The sequence below is a fragment of the Pongo abelii genome, chromosome 20, assembly GCF_028885655.2.
Source record: "Pongo abelii isolate AG06213 chromosome 20, NHGRI_mPonAbe1-v2.0_pri, whole genome shotgun sequence".
Lineage (NCBI taxonomy): Eukaryota > Metazoa > Chordata > Mammalia > Primates > Hominidae > Pongo > Pongo abelii.
Window position 1 is genome coordinate 3,951,402 of NC_072005.2, and position 26,093 is coordinate 3,977,494.

General features: G+C 61.6%; 1 protein-coding gene across 4 annotated transcripts; it reads right to left on the reverse strand.

Moving 5' to 3' along the window:
* Window positions 1-1,962: 1,962 nt before the first annotated feature.
* On the reverse strand, window positions 1,963-25,549 carry ZBTB7A (zinc finger and BTB domain containing 7A). 4 transcript variants are annotated; one of them, XM_024237236.3, is made up of 3 exons: window positions 25,215-25,549; window positions 12,533-13,809; window positions 1,963-6,891 (listed from the first exon to the last, which is right to left on the reverse strand). In XM_024237236.3, the coding sequence occupies exons 2-3, from the start codon at window positions 13,792-13,794 to the stop codon at window positions 6,399-6,401; spliced, it is 1,755 nt and encodes a 584-aa protein (XP_024093004.1). In that variant the 5' UTR covers window positions 13,795-13,809; window positions 25,215-25,549; the 3' UTR covers window positions 1,963-6,398. The 4 variants fall into 4 exon arrangements, with proteins under 4 accessions (XP_024093004.1, XP_024093005.1, XP_054395334.1 ...); XM_024237237.3 differs by lacking the exon at window positions 25,215-25,549 and adding an exon at window positions 23,962-24,255; XM_054539359.2 differs by lacking the exon at window positions 25,215-25,549 and adding an exon at window positions 22,779-23,892.
* Between the last annotated feature and the right edge of the window lie 544 nt (window positions 25,550-26,093).

Sequence of the window (26,093 nt, forward strand, 5' to 3'; positions counted from 1 at the left end):
CGTGTTAGCCAGGATGGTTTCGATCTCCTGACCTCGTGATCGGCCCACCTCGGCCTCCCAAAGTGTTGGGATTACAGGCGTGAGCCACCGCGCCCGGCCTTTTTTTTTTTTTGACATGGAGTCTTGCTCTGTTGCCCAGGCTGGAGTGCAGTGGCACCATCTCGGCTTACTGCAACCTTCACCTCCCAGGTTTAAGTGATTCTCCTGCTACAGCTTCCTGAGTAGCTGGGACTATAGGCGTGCACCACCACGCCTGGCTAATTTTTGTATTTTTACTAGAGACGGGGTTTCACCATGTTGGCCAGGATGGTCTCAATCTCCTGACCTCGTGATCCATCTGCCTTGGCCTCCCAAAATGCTGGGATTACAGGCATGAGCCGCTGCGCCTGGCCTTGAAGGGCAATTATATGGTGTGTGAATTACGTTTATTTTCATTTCTGAGGAAGGGTCTCACTCTGTCACCCAGGCTGGAGTGCAGTGGTGCATGCAATCATAGCTCACTGCAGCCTTGACCTCCTGGGCTCAAGCAATACTTCCACCTCAGCCTCCAGAGTAGCTGAGACCACAGGCGTGCACCATCACACCTGGCTAATTTTTGTATTTTTTGCAGAGATGTGGTTTCACCTTGTTTTTCTGGCTGGTCTCGAACTCCTGGGCTCAAGCAATCCTCCCTCCTCAGCCTCCCAAAGTGCTGGGATTACAGGCATGAACCACCACTCCCGGCCTTCTCTGAAGCACAGAGGTTAGGAAGCACCTAACCCTGGCTTGTGGTCCTGAGGCTGCGGCTCCTTCAGCTTCCCAACGTGGGACCTCTGAGCAGAGGCCTCAGTGTGCCCTGAGGGTCCAGGGTGCAGGGGGCTCAGGACACGGCTGTAGAACCACCGACCCCCAACCCTGCCCCAGCCCGTGTCAGGGACTTGGGCACGAATCCTGGCTGCAGCAGGTTCATGGGTGGCCTCGCACAGGTAAGGGGCTTTAGCATGGGGTCCACACAAGGACACGGAGGCCCTCAGACTTCGTGGTGTGGTCTATGTGGTGTTTCCTGGCAAGGGCTGGGCCAGGCTTTGTTGACTTCCTGTGGCTACTGGGAAGAGCCCAATCCACAGAGGAGGAGCTGGGGTTCTGAGTGGACCCAGTGCCCGGCTCAGTGCAGCCACTGGTGCCTCACTGTGCCATCTGCTTCCATGAGTGCCTCATCCATCCCTTGGGGCTGGCCCCATCCCCACCTTTGCTGGCCTGGACAGATTCCTTGGACATCGGCCGAGTCTGGTTGGAGGACAGGAGGAAGGAGGAGGCTCTGCCTCAGAGACCCTACCCAGAGGTAGGGGCTGCAGCTAGCTGAGGCTTCCAGCTCCAGATCCTGGCTCATGTCCCTGGGGCCTGGCATGGGGCAGCACCCTGGGGTCCTCTAGCACAGTCGGGTGGCCCCCAGGTGAGGCTACCCCGCCTGGGGCCTCGGGAAAGCCTGGAGTCAGCGGTGCCCAGGGCCCAGCCCTGGATTCTGCTGACAACCCGCCCGGCCGGTTCTCCCTGCTGCCCCTCTGGCCTTATCCTGTGCCAGCTGCCTGCCCGCGCCAGGGGCTGTGGGTCACCTTCCCTGCAAGAGGGGCCTCTGGACCTGGGTACTCCTCGGACACTCACCCCCCACCCCGGTGCTCTGGGTCACCATCCACACCCAGCCTCCCTACCACGCAACAGACGGACCCCAAAGAGATGGGCCTGGCTTCCAAGGCTGGGCAGGAAGAGCAGGAAAGGTCGGGGACCTGGGGCTTCTCTCCTTGGGACCCAGGATCCGGTCACCCTGGGCCCAAAGGTGTGGTATGGATGAGGCGCTCAACCCACCCAGTCTCTTCAGGGCCAAAAGGGGAAAAAGGAGACCCCCCCCAAGGCCCCCATCCCCGCTCCCCAGCCTCCCCCAAACAAAACACAGAGAACATCAAATGAGGCGACTGAGGCGGCAGCGGTCGTAACAGGCTGCGTTTAGTGGTTCTTTTTTTTTTTTATGTACAAGAAAAACGAATTTTTTTGTTTTTTCATCTTTTGTGTTTTTGTTTGTTTTTTATTACTTTTAAAGCTTCTCCCTCCCCACTCCCAAAAAGTGCATTTTTATCAGTTTTTTTTTTTTTTTTAAATCTCCCACACTTTATAAAGACTCTCAAATACAGTCTCTGGAATGTCTGTCTGTGCTCTGTACCCTGAGGGCGCCGCCCCGCCCCCCATTCCCCAGGCCTGGCCCCTCCAATGTCCAAGGCACCTCGATTCTGGGCCTGGGGTGGGGTGGGGGGCGGGACCTGGGCATCGGATCCTGGTCCACAGCCTCCAGGCAGCCCCGGCGAGGCATGGGGGTCTCCCCGGCCCCCTCCACCTCCTGGCCCCGGTCCCCCCACCCACCCCTTGTAAATCTATGTATTTAATGCGAGCTAGTCTTAACTCTGAGGTTGTAGCTCCTGGGGCCCCCCCAGCCTCCAGGCCCCTGACCCGTCCTGCGCCAGCCACCCATCCCCCCCCCACCTCCAGGAAGGCTGCTTCAACTTAAATAACTTTTTAAAATAAAACTGCAAATATAAATATCTTTCTTTCTCAAAAAATAGGATTTTTGCTTTTTTTTGTTGGTTTTTAATATTTTTTTTTATTCTGTTTTTCTTTTCATTCTCTCTGTCTTGCCTCCAACCATTCTGGCTGCCTGGCGGGAGGGGGCACCCTGAGGCCCCTGCCTCAGTGTCACCACCTGTGAGGTGACCGCTCCTGCCACGGCCCCGGGGTCTGAATCGTGCAAAGACCCCCGTCCCCCACCTTCCCTGCAGCCGCCCATTTCCAGGGGAAGACCCTGGAAGAGGCTGGGGGACCCCCCTCGGAAGGAGGCAAAAAGACAGTGACAGGACTCCATGGCCACAATGGTGGGGGGCAGACTTTGGTATCGCCCGCTCGAGCCTGGCTGGCTGCAGGCCCGCACCCATGCCAGGCTGGGCCTGCTCCGGCATTTTACATTCACTGGTTTATAATTTTTTTTTTCATTTTTAAAAACTTTTTTGACTTTTTTTTTTTTTCCTTAATCTCAAAAGGAGGGGGGGCGTCGGGGGGCAGAGGCAGGTAGCAGCAACAGCTAGTAGCAAAGATGCTTCTCTCTCTCTCCTGGGCCCAGCAGGCTGGGGGCCACTGCAGACGGGGGCTCCGGCCCGGCCACCTCCCCGGCCCCCGGGCGCCCCCACCTGAAGCCTCCCAACCCCAGCCTGGACCTCACTCCCGCTCTCTTGCACACACGCACACACGCGTCCACGCAACTTCACCATGAGAATGGAAATAACAATTTCGCATTGTTTTTCTTTTTTTTTTCTTTTTTTTTTTGTACCAGGCAGTTAAAAAAAAAAAACACCCCAAAAAAAGAAAACACAAAAAAACCCCAAACAACCAAACAAAAAAGCTTTGAGCTGTGTCCTTTCTTATGGAGTCAACACGACCCTCCTCAAATATCATTTTTTTTTTGTTTGTTTGTTTCCTGAAACGCGAGAATTCAGCAGGTATCTTTGGCAACACTTTATCACGACCTTAATTTAAAGAATAAAAATAAAATCGATTCACGTCTATATACAGTATGTGATTGCGCGGAGTCTGGGGAGGGCGGGGCTGGGCTGGGGGGGGGTCCCGGCTCTGGGCCCATGCAGAGGCTGTGGCCCCCAGGACGGGCGGGCAGTTAAGGCAAAGTGGGCGGGCAGGACAGGCGAAGCTGAGTGCGGAGCTAGGAACGAGGGTTTAGTGCAATCCCCGAGGTCTGTGTAAGTATCGCGGTGGGCCGCAGCCCTTGTTCCTACGAAGTCCCAGAGGGCTCCACCCCCCAAGTCCGGTCGCCCCCACTGGCTAGGACGACAGCTGTGATTTTAGAGTTGGTTTTATTGCGAGGGGGTGCATGGATAGGGGAAGGTGGAAAGAGGGCTCACCCCTCAGGGGGCCTCTCTGGGAGCTGGGGAGGGGTGTCCCTGGCCTGGGTGTTCAAGCTCCCTGCTCAGCCACGACAGATGGTTTTCTCTCCAGAACAGCTCGCCCTGTGACACTGGGGTGTGAACGCAGCCGGGGTGCTGTCACCCAGCCCCAGGGGAGAGGGGGGATCCTGAGACATTTGGAGGGGGCTGACAGGCTTAAGGGGGGGTGGGAAGGGAAGGGAACCAAAACCATCCTGTAGAAACAATATGAAAATTGCCTTCTTAAAAAGCTTCCCTTTAACAATGAAAGAAAAAGAGACGAGAAGATGTGTGTGTCACAGAAAACGGGGTATGGGGGGGTCGGGGGCAGGGAGACACCTCCCCCGGTTGGGCATAGACAAGAAGTCTCAGTGCAGCAGAGCGTCTATTTTCGGGGTCCCATGCTAGGCATTGCATATGCAAAAGGGGTGAGGGTGTCCTGGCATCTGGCGACATAGTCTCCCCAACCCCGGCCCCTGTCCGTGGCCTGTGGCTCGGTCAACACCGGGCCTTGTGGGAGCCAGAGGTTGGGGGGAGGCAGGTCCCAGTCCCCCTGGATTACAGTCAGTGCCTTTGAGTAAAAAAAAGGGTGCCTGGGGTGGGGAGGGGGGCGGTGGTTCTAAGGCCCTGGAGGTGGGGGGCCCCTGTCACCCACCTCAACAGGGCAGGCGCATCCAAGGTCCAGCTCCTTGGTGGCCATGTGGGAGGATAGGCATGTTGGGGGATTGGGGGGTGCCGGATGGGGATCGGGGTGCTCCGGCTGGAAGGCCCATCCCTGAGCTAGGGAGGAGGAAGGAGAGACCCCGTGGACAGAAGCGGGCACTAAGACCTCTTCACGTCAGAACCAAAAAAGGGGACAGAAAGGGGGGGTGGGGGGAACACAGCACGAACACCCCACAGTCCTGCCTTCGAGGCTGACGTCCGGGTGTGAAGCACAAACACCTCGGGGCGTCTCCCAGGTCCCCTGCGATGGCTTCCTCCTGAACCCCCCTTCTCGCTTTTTGGGGAACAGAAGTGGATTCTACGTTTGTGGTGGGTTTTTTTTTTTATTATTTTGTACAAAAATAAATCGACTTTTAGGAATTTCTTCTGCTCTCGCTCTCTCTCTCGCTCTCTCTCTCGCTCGCTTTTTTTTTTTTTTGTCTTTTCAACTTTTCATAGAAGTTGGTTGTAACTTGTAAACATGTTTTTAAATTAAGAATTAAAATAAAGTGTAGTACCCGTTCCGTTACAAAGTGCCAAGACTTCTAATGTGGTTGGTTGCCTTTTTTTTTTTTCCTTCCTTTCGTTTTGTAAAACCTTTTTTTTTCTAGTTTGTTTTATTGCTTTTGTGACACTGGAATTTGTGGATTTTCTCTCTCTCCCCCCGTCCCTGCCATCACCAGACCCTGGGGTTCCTCTGATCATGACTCTGTCTGTCCCACACTGTTGCCTGCTCCTCTGAGGAAAAGTATATTATTTATATATATATATATATCTATATATAAATTTTGTTTTTAAGGAGGAAAGAGAAAAAAAAATCTAAAAAGTGCTTTAAAAATTTGGGAGAGGGGGCTCGGGGGAGAGGACGAAGACAGAAGTTTTGAATCTCCAAACGTGGGGGTCTAGGTGGACCGGGCGGGGGTGGGGGGCGCCCTGAGGGGTGGTCCCTGGGGGTCCCGCCGGTTGTAAGTGCCGTGAAGGAAGGCGGCAGGAGCACCCCCAGGAGCCATCCTGGTGCCCCACCGGGAACCCCAGTCCGATCTCCTTTCTCCAGGCCTAGAAATAAATAGGTTTGTGTCTCAGTGGCCAGGAGATGTGGGGTGGGTGAGGGGTGGAGGCCGCAGGCAGGGCTGGAGGCGGGGAGGCCATTGGGGAGATGGAGAGGGAGACCCCTCCCTTAGTAAGTGCCCTGAGGAAGGAGGGTGCGGGTCGGGGGACGGGGGCCCATTTTAACGTCCGCTCAGAGCAGACAGAAATCATTTAAGGTCTTGTCTGAAAGACTCATAGAAACCAGCGAGGGGAGGAAATTAAAAGCCCACCCCAGTCCCCCCCCAGCCCCCTCACGTCTACCCTCCCCCCAGCCCAGGGCCTCGGATCGGGCCCCAGGCCCCATGCCGGGTGCCCAGGGGGCTGTGCGGGGTCTCGGATTCCTTGTGTCCTACAAAAAACCCTAAACCAAGCCCCGAAACCCAGCGATGGGGAGATGGGGGGAAGGGGAGCCAGGGAGGTCCGGGGCCCCTGCGGAGGGAGAAAAACGTCAGAAAGGAGGGAAATCTGAGAAAGCGCTACCCTAGATTCTGTGACGCGTCATATATATATATCTGTATATATATATATAGATATAGATATCTGTATATAGATAGATTTTCTTTTTTTGTGTTTTTGGGGGGGTGGTGGGTGATTTTTTTTCTCTCTCTCTGTCTCTCTCTTTCTCGGGTTTCTGTTTTCTCTTTTTGGTTTTTAGGCGAGTCCGGCTGTGAAGTTACCGTCGGTGGCGGCCCCGGGGCCACCTCCGCTGTCACCTCCTCCACCGGCGCCCGCTACATTCAACCGGCCCAAGCCGTCGGGGCTGGCCACGTCCTCGTCCTCGTCCTCGTCCTTAAAGTGCTTCTCCTGGCCGTTGCGCCGGGCGTCGGGGGAGCTGGGCTGGGCGGGGGCGCCGGGGGTCGCGGTGGCCCCCGGGCTGGGGTCGGGCCCCCCGCCCCGGACGCGGGGCTTGCGGCCGCGGCGCGAGGGGACGCCGTTGCAGCCGTCTTTCTTGAGGTGTCTGTGCAGGTGGTCGGAGCGGACGAAGGTCTTGCAGCAGCTGTCGCACTGGTAGGGGCGCAGGCCCGTGTGCACGCGCATGTGGTTCTTCAGGTCGTAGTTGTGGGCAAAGGCGGCGCCGCACTGCTGGCACAGGTACGGCTTCTCGCCCGTGTGCTTCCGCATGTGCACCTTCAGCTTGTCCTGCCTGTGGACGGGGCACGGGGTGGGCACGGTCAGTGGGGCCGGGGACCCCCGATCCCCGCCCAGGGACCCTCACGGACGCGGCAGGCCCTGGATCACCCTTGCAGAACACGGACCGTGCACCAGAGGTGTCGGTGCCTCGATGGGGACGGTCCCTCGAAAAGCGGGAGGAGTGGGGGCGATTTCGCATTCTGAACATCTAAAGAGGGCCTCGGACCCCGAGTGCTGTGTGGCCTTGGGAAAACTCTAAGCCTCTCTGAACCCCGTTTCCTTTTCTTTTTTAACTTTTTAAGAGACAAGGTCTAGGCCAGGCGCGGTGGCTCAGGCCTGTAATCCCAGCACTTTGGGAGGCCAAGGAGGGCGGATCACTTGAGGCCAGGAGTTGGAGACCAACCTGATCAACACAGTGAAACCCCGTCTCTACTAAAAAAAATAAATAAATAAAAAAAAATACAAAAATTAGCTGGGCATGGTGGCAGGCGCCTGTAATGCCAGCTATTAGGAAGGCTGAGGCAGGAGGATCGCTTGAATCTGGGAGGTGGAGGTTGCAGCGAAACTCCGTCTCAAAAAAAAAAATTTGCCAGGCGTGGTGGCGCAGGCCTATAATCCCAGCTACCTGGGAGATGGAGGTTGCAGTGAGCCAAGATCACGCCACTTCCCTCCAGCCTCGGTGACAGAATGAGACTGTCTCCAAAAAAAAAAGAGAGGCAGGGTCTGACTTTGTCCTTCAGGCTGGAGGGCAGTGGCGTGATCACGGTTCCCTGCAGCCTCGAACTCCTGGGCTCCAGCCGTCGTCTTGCCTCATCCTCCAGAGTAGCACACACACCACCACACCCTATTAAATAGCTATTAAACTATATGTGTGTGTGTATATATATACACATATACATATATACATACACATATATACACACATATATATACATATATACATACATATACATATACATATACATATACATATACATATAAGTTTGAGAGATGGGGGTCGAGCTACGTTACCCAGGCTAATCTCAAGCTCCTGGGCTCAAGTGATCCTCTTGCCTTGGCCTCCCAAAGCTCTAGGATTACAGGTGTGAGCTACTGCGCCCGCCATGAACCCCTTTCCCTACCGCAGGAGACAGTGGGCTTCTGCCGCTCCATCCTGCCCCTACCCCTGGGGTAGGATGAGGCCAGCCAGTGCCTGGTGCCTTCATTCATTCCACAGACCTTTGCCGAGCGCCCACTGAGGGCCAGGCCCTGTTCCAGGTGCTGAAAATACCACAGGGAACAAGACAGGCAAACATCCCTGCCCTCTCGAGGCTGGCAGTGGCCGAGGTGTTTGGTGACAGATAGGATGACCAACTGTTCTGGTTTTAGCACTGAAAGTCTTGCATCCTGGGAAACCCCTCTGTCCGGGACAAAGTGGGGCAGTTGGTCACCCTAGTAACCGAGTCCCCACCCCATGGCACCCAGGACTGCCCACTCCCCCCTCACTTCAGCGTCACTCCCCTATCTGGGCTCCACCCTGACGTGCAAAGCGCAAGCTACACTGGGGCCTTTGCATGTGCTGTTCCCGCAGTCCGGGGCACTTTCTTTTTTCCTCCTGAATCTTCACAGTCAAATTTGGGCTCAAATGTCACCTCCTTCCCCAGCTCTGTCTCCATCCTCCTGCCATCACCATCTGACTCTTCCATTGTTTTTTTTTTTTTTGAGACCAAGTCTCGCTCTATCTTCCAGGCTTGAGCGCAGTGGCGTGATCTCGGCTCACTGCAACCTCCGTTTCCCGGGTTCAAGCAATTCTCCTGCCTCAGCCTCCCAAGTAGCTGGGATTACAGGCCCTCTGCCACCACACCTGGCTCATTTTTGTATTTTTAGTAGAGACGGGGTTTCACCATGTTGGCCAGGCTGGTCTCGAACTCCTGACCTCAGGTGATCCACCCACCTCGGTCTCCCAAACGCTGGGATTACAGGCGTGCACCACCACACCTGGCTGATTTTTGTATTTTTAATAGAGACAGGGTTTTCACCATGTTGGCTGGGCTGGTCTTGAAGTCCTGACCTCAAGTGATCCGCCTGCCTCAGCCTCCCAAAGTGCCGGGATTACAGGCGTGAGCCACTGCGCCTGGCCAGTCTCTCTTGTTTCTGTTGATTTCCTTGTTTCTCCTCCGTCTCCCTAATTGGATCGTGAGCCCTGAGAAGGCAGGGGTTGGGTGTGACTCAAGGGCCCCTCCTTGCCCCACGGAGGCAGCGTGGACCCAGCTTAGCCTGGAGCCTCTAGCCTACAAAGCCGGTCACCATATCAGCCGGGTGCCTGTGGCCTAGGTGACTCCTGAACCCTTGGAATGTGGCCGCTCTGAACTGATGTGCGCTGAAGTGCAAAAGGTACCCCAGCTTTTGAAGATTTGATATGCAAAAGGTGATGTAAAATGGCTCAATGAGGATTGTGCACATTGACTACACATGGAAATACATCTACTGGGTTAGGTAAAATATGTTTCAAGTCACTTTCACCAACTCCCTTTGACTTTTTTTGAACGGGGCTGTCAGAAAATGTAAAAATATGTAGGTGGCTTGCTGGCCGGGCATGGTGGCTCACACTTGTAACCCCAGCGCTTTGGGAGGCTGAGGCGGACAGATCACCTGAGGTCAGGAGTTCAAGACCAGCCTGGCCAACATGGCGAAACCCCGTCTCTACTAAAAATACAAAAATTAGCCGGCATGGTGGTGGGCGCCTCTAATCCCAGCTACTTGGGAAGCTGAGGCAGGAGAATCGCTTGAACCTGGGAGGTGGAGGTTGCAGTGAGCTGAGATGGTGCCACTGCACTCCAGCCTGGGCGACAGTCTCAAAAAAAAAAAAGAAAAAAAAAAGGTGTCTTGCCTATTCCCATTGCGTGTTGCCAATCTATAGTGATAAAGTGTACTCCTTCCTGGGATCCAGAGGGCAGGAGGGAACCCTGGGTCTCAAGAGCCCTGGCTAGAATCTGACCTACTCCTTGCTGCTGCCTGTTGCGCCCCACATCTGAGCCACTTTGGGTTTCTTCCTTCTCACACTCAATAGACTGAAGACTTCTTTAGTGTGGGGACTGGCAAACTCTTATTCATCCCTCAAAGCCCTACCTTGAATGCCCCTCTACCTTTCCTAATTCCCAAAGACCTGGCTCCCCTCTGGGTTCCTCCAGCCCTAAGTCCCTCCCTCTGGCACCAGCTACAGAGCTGGTGTCCCTAACTTTAACCCTTCCTTGGCTCTGTTGCCCTGAGGGTCAAGGCCTGGCCCTTTGCAACCAGACCCCTACCTTATCTCTAGCCTTGCTGCCCCACTGAAGCCAACAGAACGTGGTAGTTTGCTAACAGAACCCTGGCCTAACCAGGTCTGTTTACCAGCCTCCAGGCCTCTGGTTTACTGATCACCTTCTGCAAAGCTCACGGCAAGGTCTCCAGGCTGCCTCTGGTTTACTGATCACCTTCTGCAAAGCTCACGGCAAGGTCTCCAGGCTGCCTTGCCCAGATCTGGCTCAGGGCCGGGGTCACAGAGGGGATGGCAGCTACTAGCTTTTTCTAGAACTGTGCAGACTCCCCAGATGAGCCTGGGAGGCCCAGAGAGAGGAAGGGACTTGCCTGGGGCTGCACAGCAGGCCAGAGGGCCACGCAGAGGCGGGGTGGGGGCGGAGGTATCCCTAGTTTCATCACCCCGAGCCCCAGCCTGGGTAATTATAGCCCGGGCCACCACAGGCCCCACTTACTCAACGCCCTGCTGTGACTCAGAGGGGCCTCGGGCTCCCAGGCTTTTGGAGGGTGGGGGTGCTGGTGTCCTGGGGAGGGGGGACCAGAGCATGGGGTGGGGGAAAAGAGGAAGCAGGTGGGTCTAAATTGGGGTGGGAGGAAGAGGTCTCAACAATTGTCCCTCTCTAAGCCTCAGTTTCTCTGACTGAGGGGATCAGCCCCGGGTGGGGTGGGAGAGCCAGCAGTGCCCGAGTCAGAATGAAACTGGGCCTGTGGCCTGCGGACAGGGAGGCAGGGTGGGGGTCACCACCTTCGCTCAGCCTGGTCCCCTCTGCAGACCCCGGTTCTCTGCACCCCACCAAGCTGCTCTTCCTGAGCTCAGAGACGAACCCACAGTGACCCCTGCCTGGAGGAAGAGGAGCCCCCCAAGACCTCCAGTATCCCAGCCTCACCAAGGAGGGACAAACCACCAGCTACACTGCCTGCCTCCCAAAGTGCCCTTTGCCCCCTGCCTGGCACTCCTGGGTGCCGGAGTCCAGGCCACACCCTCCTCTCCTGGCCTGCTGGGGAGGGGGCCAGGGTGCTGGGGAGGGGTCAGTCCCAGTTCCTGTCCCCACGGGGTGGGGCTGGGAAGCTGGGACAATGGCCTCTTTCTTCAGCCTCGGTGGGCGTGGCTGGGGGAACCCCAGGGCGGGCGGGGGGCAGGGGGTGGTGCTGAGTCACCCGGCCTGGCCAGGTCCCTGCCTGCCAGCCCCCTGCCCCCACCGCTACAGCCCGCCCTGGATCTACGAGGCCCAGCCAGCCACCTCTGGACTCCTGAGACCGAATCGAAAACTGCCCCAGCCTGGCCTTGAACTCCTGCTGTTTAGGGACCAAGCCCCGTGGCTCCCAGGGGGGCACAGTGATCTCTCAAGCTGAGCTGGCCTCAGGGCCTCTGCACTGGCTGTTCCCTCTGCCTGGAACGCCCTTTCCCACAGCTGCTCCTCCCCTCCTTCAGGTTCCGGCAAGGCCTGTCCCCGGCGCCTAGAACAGGCCTGGCACCAGCAGATGCTTCATAAATGTTGGCTGATTGAAGCAAATTACCCAGGCTCACGGGAAACTCAGAAACCACTCCACGGCCTGGACTCTCCCTCCCTAAGCCTGAGGGCCTGTCACCCTCTCCCAAAGCAGAAAAAGAAAAAGATCCAAAAGTGCAGAAGAGAGGAACCAGCCCTCCAGGGAGGAAGAACGACTGTGCCTTCCCACCCACCTCCCACAGCTCAACCCTGTCCGGCACGCTTTGCATATGATGTGGCTGTCATCTTATGTCTGGCCCGTGCTGTCACCCACCGGGATGTCCACACACAAGGGCAAGTCCTGGTCTAGGTTGTTCTTAACAGCTAAGTGGATCAGGGAAGCGTTGGCTTTGGGTCCAAGAGGTGGGGTGTGTCTGTGTGTGTGTGCGTGCATGTATGTGTGTCTGTGGGTGCATGGTTGCATGCATGTGCGTGTATGTCTGTGCATGTACGTGTCTGTGTGCATGTGCCTGAGTGCATGTCTGTGTGTGCCTGTGCATCTGTGTGCGTGTCTGGGTGTTCATGTGCGTGTTATGTGTGTGTGTGTGTGCGTGCATGTGTATGTGATGTGTATGTGGTGTGCATGTGCATCTGTGTCTGCATGTGTGTTTGTGTAGCACGTCTGTGTGCACGTGTGCGTGTGTGCGTGTGCATGTGTATGTGGTGTGCATGTGTATGCGTCTGTGTGTCTGTGCATGTGCGCGTACATGTCTGTGCAATTGCGTGTGTGTGTGTCTGCGTGCGTGTGGATGTGTATGTGACGTGCATGTGTCTGTGCGTCTGCGTGCATGTGTGCGTGCGGTGCAGGGAGAGAGGCGGGAGGGGTCGTGAGTGGCGGATGCTGGGGCAGAGAGCAGGACGGCGCCTCCCCCGCGGCGGGCAGCTCACCTGGTGAAGCGGACCTTGCAGATGTTGCACTCGTAGGGCTTCTCGCCCGTGTGGGTGCGGATGTGTCGCGGCAGCTTGCCGGCGCCCTGGATGACCTTCTCGCAGATGGGGCACTTCTGGAAGGCCTTGGCTCGGATCTTCTTCTCCACCTTCTGCGACCAGGCCGGGTAGACGTCGCCGTCGTGGGCGCCGCTGAAGTACTTCAGGTAGTAGTCCATGACGCCCTTGTCGTCGGCCCGCGACTCCTCGTCGCTGTCCCCCGCCGCGGCCCCCGCCCGGCCCACCGATGACATCATCTGCTGCAGCAGCGTGCTGGCCGCCAGCCCGTCCACGTCGGGCCCGTCCCCGTCCTCGCCCTCGGCCGCTCCCGACAGGAAGCCCGGAGAGTCGCCCGGCTCGGGGGCCGCCTCCGACAGCGAGGCGGCCTCCTCCTCTCCGCCCCGGCCGTAGTGGCCGTTCTGCGTGGCGGCCGGCGGGGCCACCGGCGGCGGAAAGAGACCCCCAGTGGGGGCGTCCTCATCCCGCTCTGGCCACAGACCCGGGTTGCTGTCGCCCTCGTCCCCGTCCCCCGTCGGGGGCCGCTCGGCCGGGGGGCCCGGCCCATAGAAGTCTAAGCCGTTGCAGTCGCCCGCGGCCACGGCGGCCACAGCGGCGGCCACGGCCTCCTTGGTGGCATCCAGGTCGTCATCGGACGCCCCAAAGGCGGACCACGGGAAGCTGGCGGCGGCGGCGGCGGCCGCGGGGGGCAGGCTGTTCATGGGGTTGCTCTGGAAGAACTCGAGGTACTCCTTGGCGCGGAGGAGGTTGCGCTGATCAATTTGATCTACAAGGTCCAGCTGCCCGGCGTCGGCGCCCGCGTCGGCCGCCAGGATCTGCCGGTCCAGGAGGTCGGCGCACACGTGGCTCACGGCGGGGATCTCCAGCAGGCGGGCGGCGCTGAGGATGTCACCCACGTTGGCTGTGCTGACGGTGAGCGTGGCCGTGTAGGCGAAGTCCATGAGCGCGGTGAGCGCCTCGGCGCTGACGAAGTCGATCTCGTACACGTTCTGCTGGTCCACCACGGCGCCCGACGTGAACAGCTTCTTGAAGTACTGGCTGCAGGCGGCCAGCACCGAGCGGTGCGTGGGGAACTCGCGGCCCTCCACCAGGATCACCACGTCGCACAGCAGGCCCTGCGTCCGCTGCTCGTTCAGCCCACTCAGGATGTCGCTGCTGTGGTCGGGGAACGGGATCCCGATGGGGCCGTCCACGCCGCCGGCCATCTTCCGCGCCGAGACCTGCAGCAGTGGGGAGGGAGAGGGCACTCGTGAGTGGGGGTGCGGGGGTTCCTGTGCCCACTGACAAGGGCCCGAGGCCCTTGAGAAGCGGCGCTCCACCCTGCTCCCCCAGCCTCAAGATTCCCACCTGCACGTGAAGGCGGTCAGATGTTGCGCCTTTCCAGCCCCAGCTTCCCCAGCTGTGCACCAAAGCGATACATGCCCTGCCTCCAGCCTCTTTTCTTTTTTGTGTGTCTTTAGTATAGAGACAGGCTTTCACCATGTTGGCCAGGCTAGTCTCAAACCCCTGGCGCGGTGGCTCACGCCTGTAATCCCAGCACTTTGGGAGGCCGAGAGGGGCGGATCATGAGGTCAGGGGATCGAGACCATCCTGGCTAACACAGTGAAACCCCGTCTGTACTAAAATATACAAAAAATTAGCCGGACGTGGTGGCGGGGGCCTGTAGTCCCAGCTACTCGGGAGGCTGAGGCAGGAGAATGGCATGAACCCAGGAGGCAGAGCTTGCAGTGAGCTGAGATCGCACCACTGCACTCCAGCCTGGGCGACAGAGCGAGACTCCATCTCAAAAAAACAAAACAAAACAAATAAAAAAACCCTGGCCTCAAATGATCCAACCGCCCCTGCCTCCCAAAGTGTTAAGATTACAGGCGTGAGCCACGGCACCCGGCCAAGACTGTTTTCCATCTGTGCATGAGGATAGCCAGATGTCCCGGCTCCCCAGCCTCAGTTTACCCAGCTGTTCCCAAGGGCAGTCAAATGTCCTATCCTCTAGCCTCAGTTTCCCCAGCTGTACATGAGAATGGTCAGCTGTCTTGCCTCCCCCAGCCTGTTTCCCCAGCTGTGCACAAAAGCAATTAGATGTCCTGTCCCCAGCCTCAGTTTCCCCAGCTGTACAGGAAGGCAATCAGGTGTCCCACTCCCAGCCTGTTTCCCATCCGTACACGAGGGCAGCCAGATGTCCTGCCCCCAGCCTCAGTTTCCCCAGCTGTGCATGAAGACAGTCAGGTTTCCTGCCCCCCACCAGCCTCAGTTTCCCTAGCTGTGCCCAAGAGCAGTCAGATGCCCTGTTCTGTCTCATCAGCGTGAGATTATGCCGGCAAAACCCACACTGGACGCTTAAATGTCACAAGCACACTGGCACCACCCCTCCCAGGAGGGACCCTGGGAATGCCTGTTGAAAGGGCACTTTGAGGCCGGGCTCAGTGCTCACGCCTGTAATTCTAGCATTTTTGGGAGGCTGAAGTGGGCAGATCACTTGAGGTCAGGAGTTCAAGACCAGCGACCAGCCTGGCCAACATGGTGAAACCCTGTCTCTACTAAAAATACAAAAATTAGGCTGGGTGTGGTGGCTCACACCTGTAATTCCAGCACTTTGGGAGGCCGAGGCGGGCAGATCACCAGGTCAGGAGATCGAGACCATCCTGGCTGACACAGTGAAACTCTGTCTCTACTAAAAATACAAAAATAGATGGGCGTGGTGGCACGTGCCTGTAATCCCAGCTATTTGGGAGGCTGAGGCGGGAGAATCGCTTGAACCCGGGAGGTGGAGGTTGCAGTGAGCCGAGATTGCACCACTGCACTCCAGCCTGGGCCACAGAGAGACTCCGTCTTAACAACAACAAAAAATCAGCCAGGCGTGGTGGCAGGTGCCTGTAATCCTAGCTACTCAGGAGGCTGAGGCAGAAGAATTGCTTGAACCCGGGAGGCGGAGGTTGTGGTGAGCCTGGATGGAGCCACTGTACTCCGGCCTGGGCAACACAGTGAGACTCGGTCTCAAAAAAAAAAAAGAAAAAAAAAAAAGGGCTGAGCACTGTGGTTCACACCTGTAATCCCAGCACTTTGGCAGGCCAAGGCAGGCGGATCACCTAAGGTCGAGAGTTCAAGACCAGCCTGACCAACATGGTGAAACCTCGTCTCTACTAAAAATACAAAATTAGCCGGGCATGGTGGCACATGCCTGTAATTCCAGCTACTCGGGAGGCTGAGGCAGGAGAATCGCTTGAACCCGGGAGTCGGAGGTTGCGGTGAGATTGCGCCATTGTACTCCAGCCTGGACAACAAGAGCGAAACTCCGTCTCGGAAAAATAAATAAATAAATAAATAAATAAGGAAAGGGCACTTTGAGGTGCTATAGGAGCACACAGTAGGTGCTCGAGAGAAGTGCCCTGATCTGAGCCATTTTCCTGTTGGTCTGAGCACGGGCTTCGGCCGATATAGAGGGGAGGCCACGCAGTGACCTTTACAAAACACCTACTTTGGCCAGGCGCCGTGGCTCACACTTGTAATCCCAGCACTTTGAGAGGCCAAAGCGGGTGGATCACGAGGTCAAGAGATCGAGACCATCCTGGGCAATATGGTGTAACCCCATCTCTAACAAAAAATTAGCTGGGCCTGGTGGCTCGGGCCTATAGTCCCAGCTACTCGGGAGGCTGAGGCAGGATAATCACTTGAACCGGGACGTGGAGGCTGCAGTGAGCCACCTAGATCACGCCACAGCACTCCAGTCTGGTGACAGAGCGAGACTCGTCTCCAAAAAAAAAAAAACAACAACACATAACACCTACTTCCCACCAGTTCCACCCGAACCCCACGAGCAGCACCCACTCCGTCGTGAGCTGAGGCCACTTGCCCGAGGCCCCACCATGAGGACACAGTTGCGTCCGAACTCAAACCGGGAGTGGACCTAAGAGCCGACCCCTCGGCCTCCCCAGCCCTGACTCCTGCCTCCTGGTCAGGCCTGGTTCTTTTCAGGGGGCTCTGAGTCAGCAGGAAGGGGTGTGGCAGCCCAGGCACGGGGACCCAGTGCCGAAACCCAGCCGAGGTCAAGGCCACCGTGGGTGTGCCCCGTCCGGGCAGGGCCAGTGACTCCGCAGGCTAAACCCCTTCCTGCCCCTCTGAGCCCCCAGCATAGGGCTCAGCCCTAGCTGTGAGTAAAAGAGACCGGGCTACAGCCCGGGAGGAGCGGGGAGCCGGGGCAACCCCTATCCACCTCCTGCCTGCCCACAGGCCCGCCTGGCAGCCCCTCCCCAACTCTCAGCCACCCCAGCTGAGCTGTTCAGCCCCAGCCAAGACCTTGGCCCTCTCTGGGCCTCGGTCTCCCTATCTGTCAAATGGGCAGAGGTTTCGGGCAGCGCCAGGCCCTGGGGGGACTGTGTCTGTCCCACCCCTTTCTCCCCCTCCCTTTTTTCCGCCTTCCCCTCGGCTGTGACTCATCCACCCACTCGGAGCTTGTGCAACCCTCTGGCCCCTGTCCCCACCCCTCCGCCCTCTCCTGGGAGCCCCCAGCTGCCCAGAGTCACCCAGCACAGCTCACATTCCTCCAGGCCGGCCGGTGGCTCTCAGGCCAGAGCCCCTGGGCAAGGCCCCTGGGGAGAGGGCCTGAGCTGGACCTTCCATGGCCTCCTCCGGGCCACCAGACCCTCCTGTCCCCGAGCGTGGCAGCCCAGGCAGGCTCTGACGCCGATGGGCTTGAGCCAGGCCCCACAAGGGAGGCATGGTGTCGGTCCAGCCGAACCCAAAGCCCAGGGCCCTCAGCGCGGGGCCCGAGCTGCCGGGCGACACAGAGGCCTTTGTGAGCTTGCTCAGTGCCACCACGCTCCCCAGGCCCCTCCACCCGCCTTCCTTCCCTCCTTCCAGCCTCGGCCCAGGGCCCAGCTGCTCAGCGCCCCCGTCCACTCTAAGGCCTGTGGTGGGTCAGTGGGCTCAGATGTGGCTGCTGGGAGCAGGGAGGGTAGGAGGGGGGCGACCCCACCCAAGGCTCGGCCCTGGGAAGCCTCCGAGGAGCCCCCTTTGGTGGTGTCCACTCCCTGCCACCATCTGCCGTCTGGCCCTGGGCCGCGGGGAGCGTGTGAGCAGATGGAGCTCTGGATCAGACGGGCCCGGGCCCTCCTACCCACCCCAGCATGGGGGGAGACCTCTGACCCAGGCCACCAACGCCCCAAGATGGCCACCCCGGCCTGCTGGGCCGCTCCTCCCCTCGGGTGACCAGGGTCCCCGCTCTGGACTGGCTGGGAGGTGTCTTTCCTGGGGCCTGGAGGATGGACCCAAAATAATCCAGGTGGCTCAGCCACCTCCTGCAGGTCCCCGCCAGCGTGAAGATCCCAGCTCCAGGTTGGGTCCGGGGGTCCCAGTCTCTGCCCTCTCCAGCCTGGGACCCTCTCTTGGGCCCCTATTCCCCCCTAAATATCACTGAGGCCCTCCCTCAAAGCAGCGAGGCCCGGGGTGATGTCAGCCAAGGAAAGACCCCGTGAGAGGACTGTGGCCACGTTTTACAGATGAGAACGCCGGGGCCCAGAGAGGGCTGCAGTCCTGGCCTAAGGGTGCCCGGCAGGGCTGACTCCCAGGGGCTGGGGGCCAGGAAATGATGGAGGGGCCGGTCCCCCCACCCACCCAGGGCAAGGCCCTGCCCTCGCCCTGGAAACTAAACTCGCTCTGAGACAACTGACCCACGCCCTCACTCCAGGAACACAAGCCACCTGCCGGCCACGCCCTGCGCCAATGCCCCCACCTGGGCCTCCTGGAGGCCTCCCCTAAGGAAAGGGCCGAAGACCCTGCCTCCGAGGTGGGAGAGAGGAGGCTGGGCCCAGCCAGAGCACCTCCGGGGGGGGCCACAAAGTCTTGGCAATAAAAAGTCCCCGAGTGCTGAAGCCCCACTGTGCGCCCGACACATGGTACACGCCTCCGGAGGTGGCGGTTTCGTTCCCCTCCTCCGGGAAGCCCCGGCCCCACGCCAGCCAGGGTCCCCTGGGCTCGGCCCACACCCACCCGGGGCCCCATCTTTCATCACAGCTCCTCCCCCGCGCTGGCCTCCGTGGGATTTCCGGGGCTGCTCGATGCTGACTCGACGGCTGAGGGGCAGGCCCTGGCAGGCCCCTCCTGGGCTGGAGGTGGGGCGCCCTCCTCCCCCCGGGCCACTCCCAGGCCCCTAAGCCCAACCCTCCCAGGGCGGCGCACAGTAGGGGCGCAGCAAACCGCCAGATAAACCAGAGACAGCCCACGCCCAGGCCCGCCCAGCTGGCTGCCAGGCATACCCAGAAGCAGGGGGCTGGGCAGCCTGCTGGTCCCACCTCCCATCTAACCTAAGGGTCACTTGTTGTAGTGTCTATCGAGAGCCACGGCACCCAGGCCACATTTCGGCCTCCTCTGTGCTCCCAAACTAACTGGGCACCTTCACTTCATCTTCCCCAGGTCCCTGAGAGGCTCAGAGAGGTGAGGCGGCCCAGTCGAGGTCACACAGCAGCCCTCTGACCTGGGCAGCTGCCACTTCCCAGCTGCTGGGGATGTGCCGTGAGCTCGGAAGCACCCTGACGTGGCTCAGGGAGCAGCAGATGTCGCCCAGGAAGGACCCCGGCATCCCAAGAAGGGCGCCCCAGCATGGGGAGCATCAGGAACTGAGGCCTGGAGGTGGGCGACCAGGCAAGGGGGACCGGCAGAGAGGAGGCTGCATCGCTAGTGCAGGGTGTGGTAGCCAGGGGCCTCCCCAAGGTCACACGACAAGGTGAGGGCTGGGCAGGTAACTGCCACCCGCCACCTTCCCGAAGGCCACTTCCTGGAGCCGGGGGCCGTCTAATGAGGGGATCAGGGCCCCCACCCAACCCTCTGCCCAGGGAGAACAGGGAAGGAGGTCAAAGGGACCTCTCAACCCTCCTATGTGCTGTGCAAAGCAGCTTGGGTTCAAGCCTCGACTCCCCCACCTCCAAGCTGTGTGACCTTGGGCAAGATGCGAGACCTCTCTGAGCCTCTGTCTCCTGGGGGATGGGGGTCGTGACAGTGGAAAGAGGCCCCCCACTGTGGTCAGGGTCCCGCTCACATCCATTCAGCAAACTTAGCCCAGGGACGTAATGTGCACCAGAGCCAGTCCCCAAAACACATTGCCAGGCTGTTCACCACCCCTCACAGATGGGAACTTCGCTCCTGAATGCCATTCTGGGAATTCAGTCCCCTCCTCACCTACCAAGGGAGTGAGTGGTGGGGTCTGAGGAGGAAGCTGGAAGGGGAGATCAGGCCCAGAGAGGGTGGGCGGCCGGCCCAAGGTCACACTGTAAGCCTGGTGTGCAGGTGCGGCTGCCAGGCCTGCACCCGGCAGCCCCCGCCCCCTCCCCGCCCAGCGGCCTGTGTTGCAAGGTTGGCCCCGACGGGTAACCCCGCCCTGACCTGGTGCCAAGCCCCGCCTGGCCCAGTCCTCGGCCTGGGTTTAATGGGACAGGAATGCAGTGTCCCGATCGGGGGGCACCAACGGCCTGGGGTGGCTGCCAGCTGCCAACCCGCCCCCTGCCCGCCTGCCCTGGCCCGCAGGCCTCCCTCTGGGCCAGACATGGAGCAAACAGGCCCTCGGCCATTTTACGTGTCCATTTATTGCCCTAAATGGGGAGGGGCTTCCTGCCCGGGCCTTAAAGGGCCAGAGGCAGGAAGGCCGCGGGGGCCCAGTGGTAAGTGTGACAGCGGGGATGGGGGCAGCGATGAGGAGGCCAGGGGGATCCCATCTGACGCCCAACTCATGGGTGGGACTGAGGCCCACCCTGTTCCCACACTCTGAGGTGTCATGGGCCAGGAAGCCCAGACTATAGCCTGAGCCCGGGTTCCAAGAGGAAGCTTCACGACGACAGTGGAGGGGCTGAGCTTCCCATCACTGGGGGCAAGCAAGGCCAGACTCTCGGAAGCCCATCCTTGTCCACCCTGCCATCAGCCCAGGCTGCACCTGCTTAGCTGAGATGCCTGTGAGAGGCCGGGGTGACCTCTCTCTCCCTCCCCTGAGGGAGGCCTGCTTGTCACCTGGAGATACCTGCCCCACCCCCACCCTCGCCTGAGCAGGTGGAAGGCTCAGCCTGGGAGCCCCGCAGCCTGCAGAATCCGGCCAGATCCTTCTCTCAGGCATCCTGATAGGTGGGATGGGCCTTGTTTTCCAGTCAAACCAGAAAGGCGTGGGTGGCGACACTTCCACCGAGTCGCCGTCCACAGCCTGCTGGGGGGACAGATGGAGGGGCTGGTCCTTTGGCCATGCTTCTCCCGAGCGCCGGATTCTCTTGAGGGGTGCCTTCTGCGCTATGGGGCTCTGGACTCGGCGCTCGGGGCCCAAGGGCCAGAGCCGCTCCTCGGAGCAGCTAGGGGAGGCTGGGCCTTGATAATCGCCCCAGAGACCCACGGTACGTGACGGCACCCACAGCGCTGGAAGGCAGGATCTGTGTCTGTGCCCCATTTTGCAAACAGGGAACGGGATCAGAGAGGGGGAGCAGCTTGGCCAGGGTCGCACAGCAGAACTGGAATTTGAGCACTGGCCGTCCGTCTGGCTCTGGCCTGCCTAACTAGTCCTCCCACGGCTCCTTCCACCCCCTTTCCTGGCCCCCGGATACCAGCAGGAGATGAAATCCCCCTACCCTGGGGGCTGAGAGGAAGGACAGCTTATCCTCATACCCTCAGAGCTGCCTTGCAAGGGAGCTCTCGCACAGGAGCCTGGGGCAGGGCTGGAGTCCAGCTGACATAGGCAGCTCAGGGAGGCGCCTCTGCCCCTCCAGCCCTCAAGACAGCTCCCCAAGGGCCTGACACAGTGCACAGTAGTCGCTCAACAAACATTCCCAAGGACCCACTGAGCGGACCCTCGAGACAACACTCTAGGGCTGATGACCATCTCCCCACTGTCTGGATGGGAAGACTGAGGCTGGCAGAGGGGGAGTGACTGCTGGGGTGGACCCAAGGGCTGGGCTAGGATTGGACCATGCTCACCCCCACCCAAGGCTCACCCCCACCCAAGCTCGTTCCTCTTGTCCTTGTTGCCCAGGGCTACTGCAGGGCGGTTTATGGTCTGGCAGGTGACAGGTGGGGGTGCAGGTGTCTCACGCAGCTCTGACCCACGTCCCACACTCAGGTCTCTGCCATGCCCTGAGCTGACCTGGGAGTTTCCGCCACGGAGCAGAAAAGAAAAGACAACACGGGTGGCTTCGCAGGCACCAGCTGGGGGACCCTCTGCAGACCCCGGCACACAGCGCGCCCCGGCTGCAGGGGTCACGGGGCTCGTCCAAGGTCGCAGAGCAAGCGTGCCAGCATTCCAACCCTTGAGGAGCCCTCCTTGGAGCATCTGGGCTGCAGTGGGCTGGCTCTGGGGAGGTGAACTCGGTCTCCTCTGGTCATAAAACCCAGAGCCCTGCCGGCCTCTGAGGACCAAGGTGAGATGAGTTTGTGGCTCGGCAGGATTGGAGAGGGGCCTCGTATGCACGTGCACCAGCAAGGGCCTGCCCGGTGAGGCAGGGAGGCGAGAGGGCTGTGGCTCGTGCTGTGTGACCTTGGGAGCCATGCTGGCCCTCTCTGAGCCTCAATGTCATCTTCGGACACAGGGTTTAATAAGCCTCGGTGACGCTCCATTTGCAGGCAGGTGCCCGCAGTTGAGCCTCTACTGCCAACCTCCCGCCCTGCTTAAAGACAGGTGGGCAGGCGCCCCTGGGCCACCACACAGGGGGAGGGGACTTTGGACAGGCCCCGAGCTGGAAGGATGGAGCACAGGGGGCAGCTCTGACTCCACCTGAGTGACCTTGGGCCGCTCTCTGCTTCCCCCTACGCCTCAGTCTCCCCTGCCCAGCACCGGCACCTGCTCCGAGGCTTGCTCTAACCTCCGGAGTTTCCAAGCTCACATTCGACCTCCCCTCCCGGCCTTAGTTTCCTCCTCATATGGCAACGGGGATCTGCCACCAGGTGGACCCAGCTATAGGTCAGAGGGACTCAAGGAAAGAAAAGGAAAAAACAAACAAACAAACACCCAGCAGGGATTTGTGATCGCCCCAGGAACCTTCCCGACCAGGCCCCAGGCTGGGCTTTGCCACCGCCGCGCCTCAGTCTCCCGCACAGAGCAAAGGACCTATCCACTGCCTGCGGCCGCCCGCGGGCCTCTGCCGATGCGTGGCTGCCCGCCCGGGCCCGGGTGCTGACTGGCCGCCACGCAGCCAATCGGAACTGAATAATAAATACCCCCCGGACTGACCCACGAATTAAAATTTCAGTGTCCCGGTTGGCTCTTCTTTCCTTCCTTAGACTTCGCTTTTCCAGCGGCCGGCTCCTGCCCCCCCTTCTCCCCCAGGCTCTGTCTCCACAGCGATGGCTGGTGGTAAACAGAGGCCCCGGCCCCGCCGATAGGTGCTCTCGGGGCCCCATGGGGGGTGGCCCTCGGGGACAAACGCCCCCGGCCTGCAGCCCTCAGGCCCTGGCAGCAGCAGGGCTGGGCCTAGGCCTGGCCTGGCCTGGGCCCCTGCCCCAGCCTGGCCTCCCCGGGACCTCTCCCAGACCAGCTTGCCAATAGGAAGTGATCGGCCGGTGGTGGGGAGGCACCCCCAGTGTGGGAGCGGCACGCTCAGGGTTACGCCCTGGTCCAGTTCTGAGGTTGGGGCGGGGGGTGCTGACACGGAATCCCGACGCCCTCTTCGGAGGCAGATGGCAGGGAGGTGGGGGGGCCCACCGAGCCCGCCACCCATGGGTGAGCCAGGTGGGTGCCGCGGGTGGCAGGGGCACCAGCACCTCTGTGACTTCCGCCGCCTGACTAGGGGGGAGAGGAGTTTGCTGCCTCCCCCCGCCTCGCCGCCAACTCCTGGCTGCATTCCGCCAACATTTAGTGGGCGCCGACTGGGTGCCCGGGCCCGGGTGGACAGCAACCTCCCGCCGCGGCCCACCGTGCGCCCCCGCCAGCCAGCCCGGGCAGCGCCTCCCAGAACCCGCAGAGGCCCGGGCCCTGGGGGGGCACCCGCTCCTCCGCTCCGCTCAGCCCCCAGCCAGGCTCCCAGGCCCGGGGGGGCTGGGTCTCCCGCCCGGGAGGTAGGGAGCGGGAGGGAGGGGGCCGGATCCCACCAGCTCCCCCCTCCCCTGCCCGGGCTCAGGCTTCGCACGTGGTGGTGGCGTCAAGGGGAAGGAGGGGGGGTCCGGGCCAGAGGAGACGGGGTCACGCGCTTTGGGGGAGCGGACGGCGGGGACTGGGGTGCTCTCTCCGCCCCCTCTCGCGGGTCGGAGCCGTATGGCCGTCCGGGCAGGGCGAGGGGCCAGGCCGGGCCCCCGACCCGGGGCTGAGTCAGGCCCGGGCGGGGGCAGGAAGCGGCCCCCTCCCCCGCCCCGGCCGCAGCGCGGCCCCCGCCCGGCCCGCGGGCCCCCGCCGTCTCGCCCGCGCGGGGGGCTCCTACCTCCTTCCCGGGGCAGCGGCGAGGGGGCCCGGCCCCGGCGGCGGCGGTGGCGGCGGCTGCGGCTGGGCTGGCTCCCTCCGAGGGGCCGGGAGGCGGCAGTGAGCCTGGCCCCGCGCCACCCCCCGCCGCCGGCGGCCAATCCCCACCCGGGCTGGGGGGAGGGCGATGCAAATTACCCCGGATCTGGGTCCGCCCGCCCGCCTCCCCCACGCCCGGGCCCGGCCTGCGCTAGGCCGCGCATCCCCGGGCTCGCCTGCACCGCGCGGCCGCCCGGGCCGCCGCCCTCCCCGGGGAGAGCGGGGAGGGTGACCCCCCCCCCCACGGGCGGGGGGCCGAGGGGAGGGGGGCTGGGGACGGTTACACAACCAGGCGGGGAGGGGCCCCGGGGCGGGGAGGGGGCCGGCCCGCGGGCCGCGCAGCCGGAAGCCGGGACCGCCACCGGCCCCCGGCGAGGGGAGCCCGGCTCCAGGCCCCGCCCCCGGGCCGGCTGGCCCCGCCCCCGCGCCGCGCCGCGCGATCGGCCCGCGCCCATTGGCTCTCCGGCCCGCCGCTCACCGCCCCTCCTCCGCACCGCCCCTACCCGCGGGCCGCGGCGGGCTGCCGGCGCGGGGCACCCTGGGACTTGTAGTCCAAGCCGCTTGCCACCTGCCGGCTGCAAACGGCGGAGGGACTACGACGCCCAGAGGTCTCTGCGGCCCTGCCCGCCCACCCGGACACCCCACCCCTTCCCCCTCCCTTCCAAAGCCCCCCTCCCTGTTTTTTCAGCCCCCTCCCCCCCATCCCCCATGGAGCTCAATCCTGGCCAACTCCAACGTATGCACGCAGCATCGAATAGGCCCCCGGGGGGCGAGAGCGCCCCTCGTCTTCAGCTGGAAACTTAGCAGGCGACGCGCCCCCCTATCTCCCCACGCCGGCTCCCCCCACCCTCAATGCAGCCCTCCTTCCCCTCCCCCGCTCCCCGCGCGCCTGGGAGCCCCGAAAAGCCATGCACCCGGGTTGGGGGGGGCTGGCGCACAAGCTCATGCACTTAGCCCCCAATCCCCCCTTCCCGGGCGGCGCCCCCTCCCCGCGCTCGGGATCCAGGGCGCCTCCAGCCTCCGGGCAGCTGCCAACCACCCCCTCCTCTGAAACTTGGGGGAACGTCCCCGGCTCCCCGGATCTCCCCTTCCCGAGGGGGCAGCGGTGGGCGCAGCGACCCCCGCCCGTCCCCGCCCTGCACCCCGTGCCGGGGGCCGCGCCGGGCGCTGACTTACCTCGCGGGGCCGGGCCGGGGCGCGCGGGGCCGGGGCCCGGAGTTGGGACTGGGCTCCCTCGGCCGCTCGCCTCCGGGGTCCGCGGCGCTCGCTCTGCCCGCGTCGCGCTGCCCTGGTCGCTCCCTCGCGCGGCGGCGGCGGCGTCACTGCCCCTACAGTAACTGTACAGTACAGCCAAAGCCCCGTATGATGCTCGCGACTCCCTTCCTGGTTTCTCCGAGGGCAAGAGGGGTCCTCCCTTGTCTTAAAGGTGCCGCAGCCGCCGGCCCCCCCACGCCCAGCCCGCCCCCCCCAGCCTGGCCTCGGAGGCCAGAACAGGCTCAGCAGGTCCCCTCTTGCCACGTCTCTGCCCTCCCGTGGGGCTTCGCCCGCTGCGCCGGGGAGACCGGGCTGTTATTAGGTTTTGTCAAGTGGGGGGGGGTCCGGCCCGCCCCGGCGCGCCCCCCCGCCTCTGACCTCTCCGCCCCGCCGCGCGGCGCCGTGCCAGCTTGCCAGCTTATCTGGCCCCAGAGCTCCCCGGGGCGCGGGGGGAGCGGGCCCCCCGGGGTGGAGGGGGGGTGGGGGCCTCCAGATAAACAGGCCCCCAGCCTCTGCGCAGGGGCGGGGTGCGGGGGGGCGCGGGCTGTGCCCCCGACGCCCGGGGCGTGGCAGGATGGCAGCGGGGGCGGGGAGCGCGGTGCGCACAGCGAGGAGCGACGCGGGCGTGTGGGTCGCGCGGCCCGGGCTGCCGGGGGTGGGTTGGGGGCGAGGCGATGGGGACACCCCCGCAAGGCCAGGCCCTGGGCCTCCCCGGGCCTCAGTGGGACTTGCCGCGCCAGGGACCCCGGGGGGTGGCCTTGCCAAGGACGGCCCGGGTCCGCGGGGCTCCCGGGTCCCTAA

What these genes read in the sequence shown, in the direction of transcription:
- ZBTB7A (XM_024237238.3), bottom strand. Translation starts at nt 14,071, where the DNA reads ATGGTGAAAGCCTGTCTCTATACTAAAGACACACAAAAAAGAAAAGAG. An exon ending in CTGACCGCCTTCACGTGCAG is followed by an intron (nt 13,810 to 13,936) that starts GTGGGAATCTTG and finishes CCACTGCTGCAG; the next exon opens with GTCTCGGCGCGGAAGATGGC. An exon ending in TGCAAGGTCCGCTTCACCAG is followed by an intron (nt 6,892 to 12,532) that starts GTGAGCTGCCCG and finishes CCCCGTCCACAG; the next exon opens with GCAGGACAAGCTGAAGGTGC.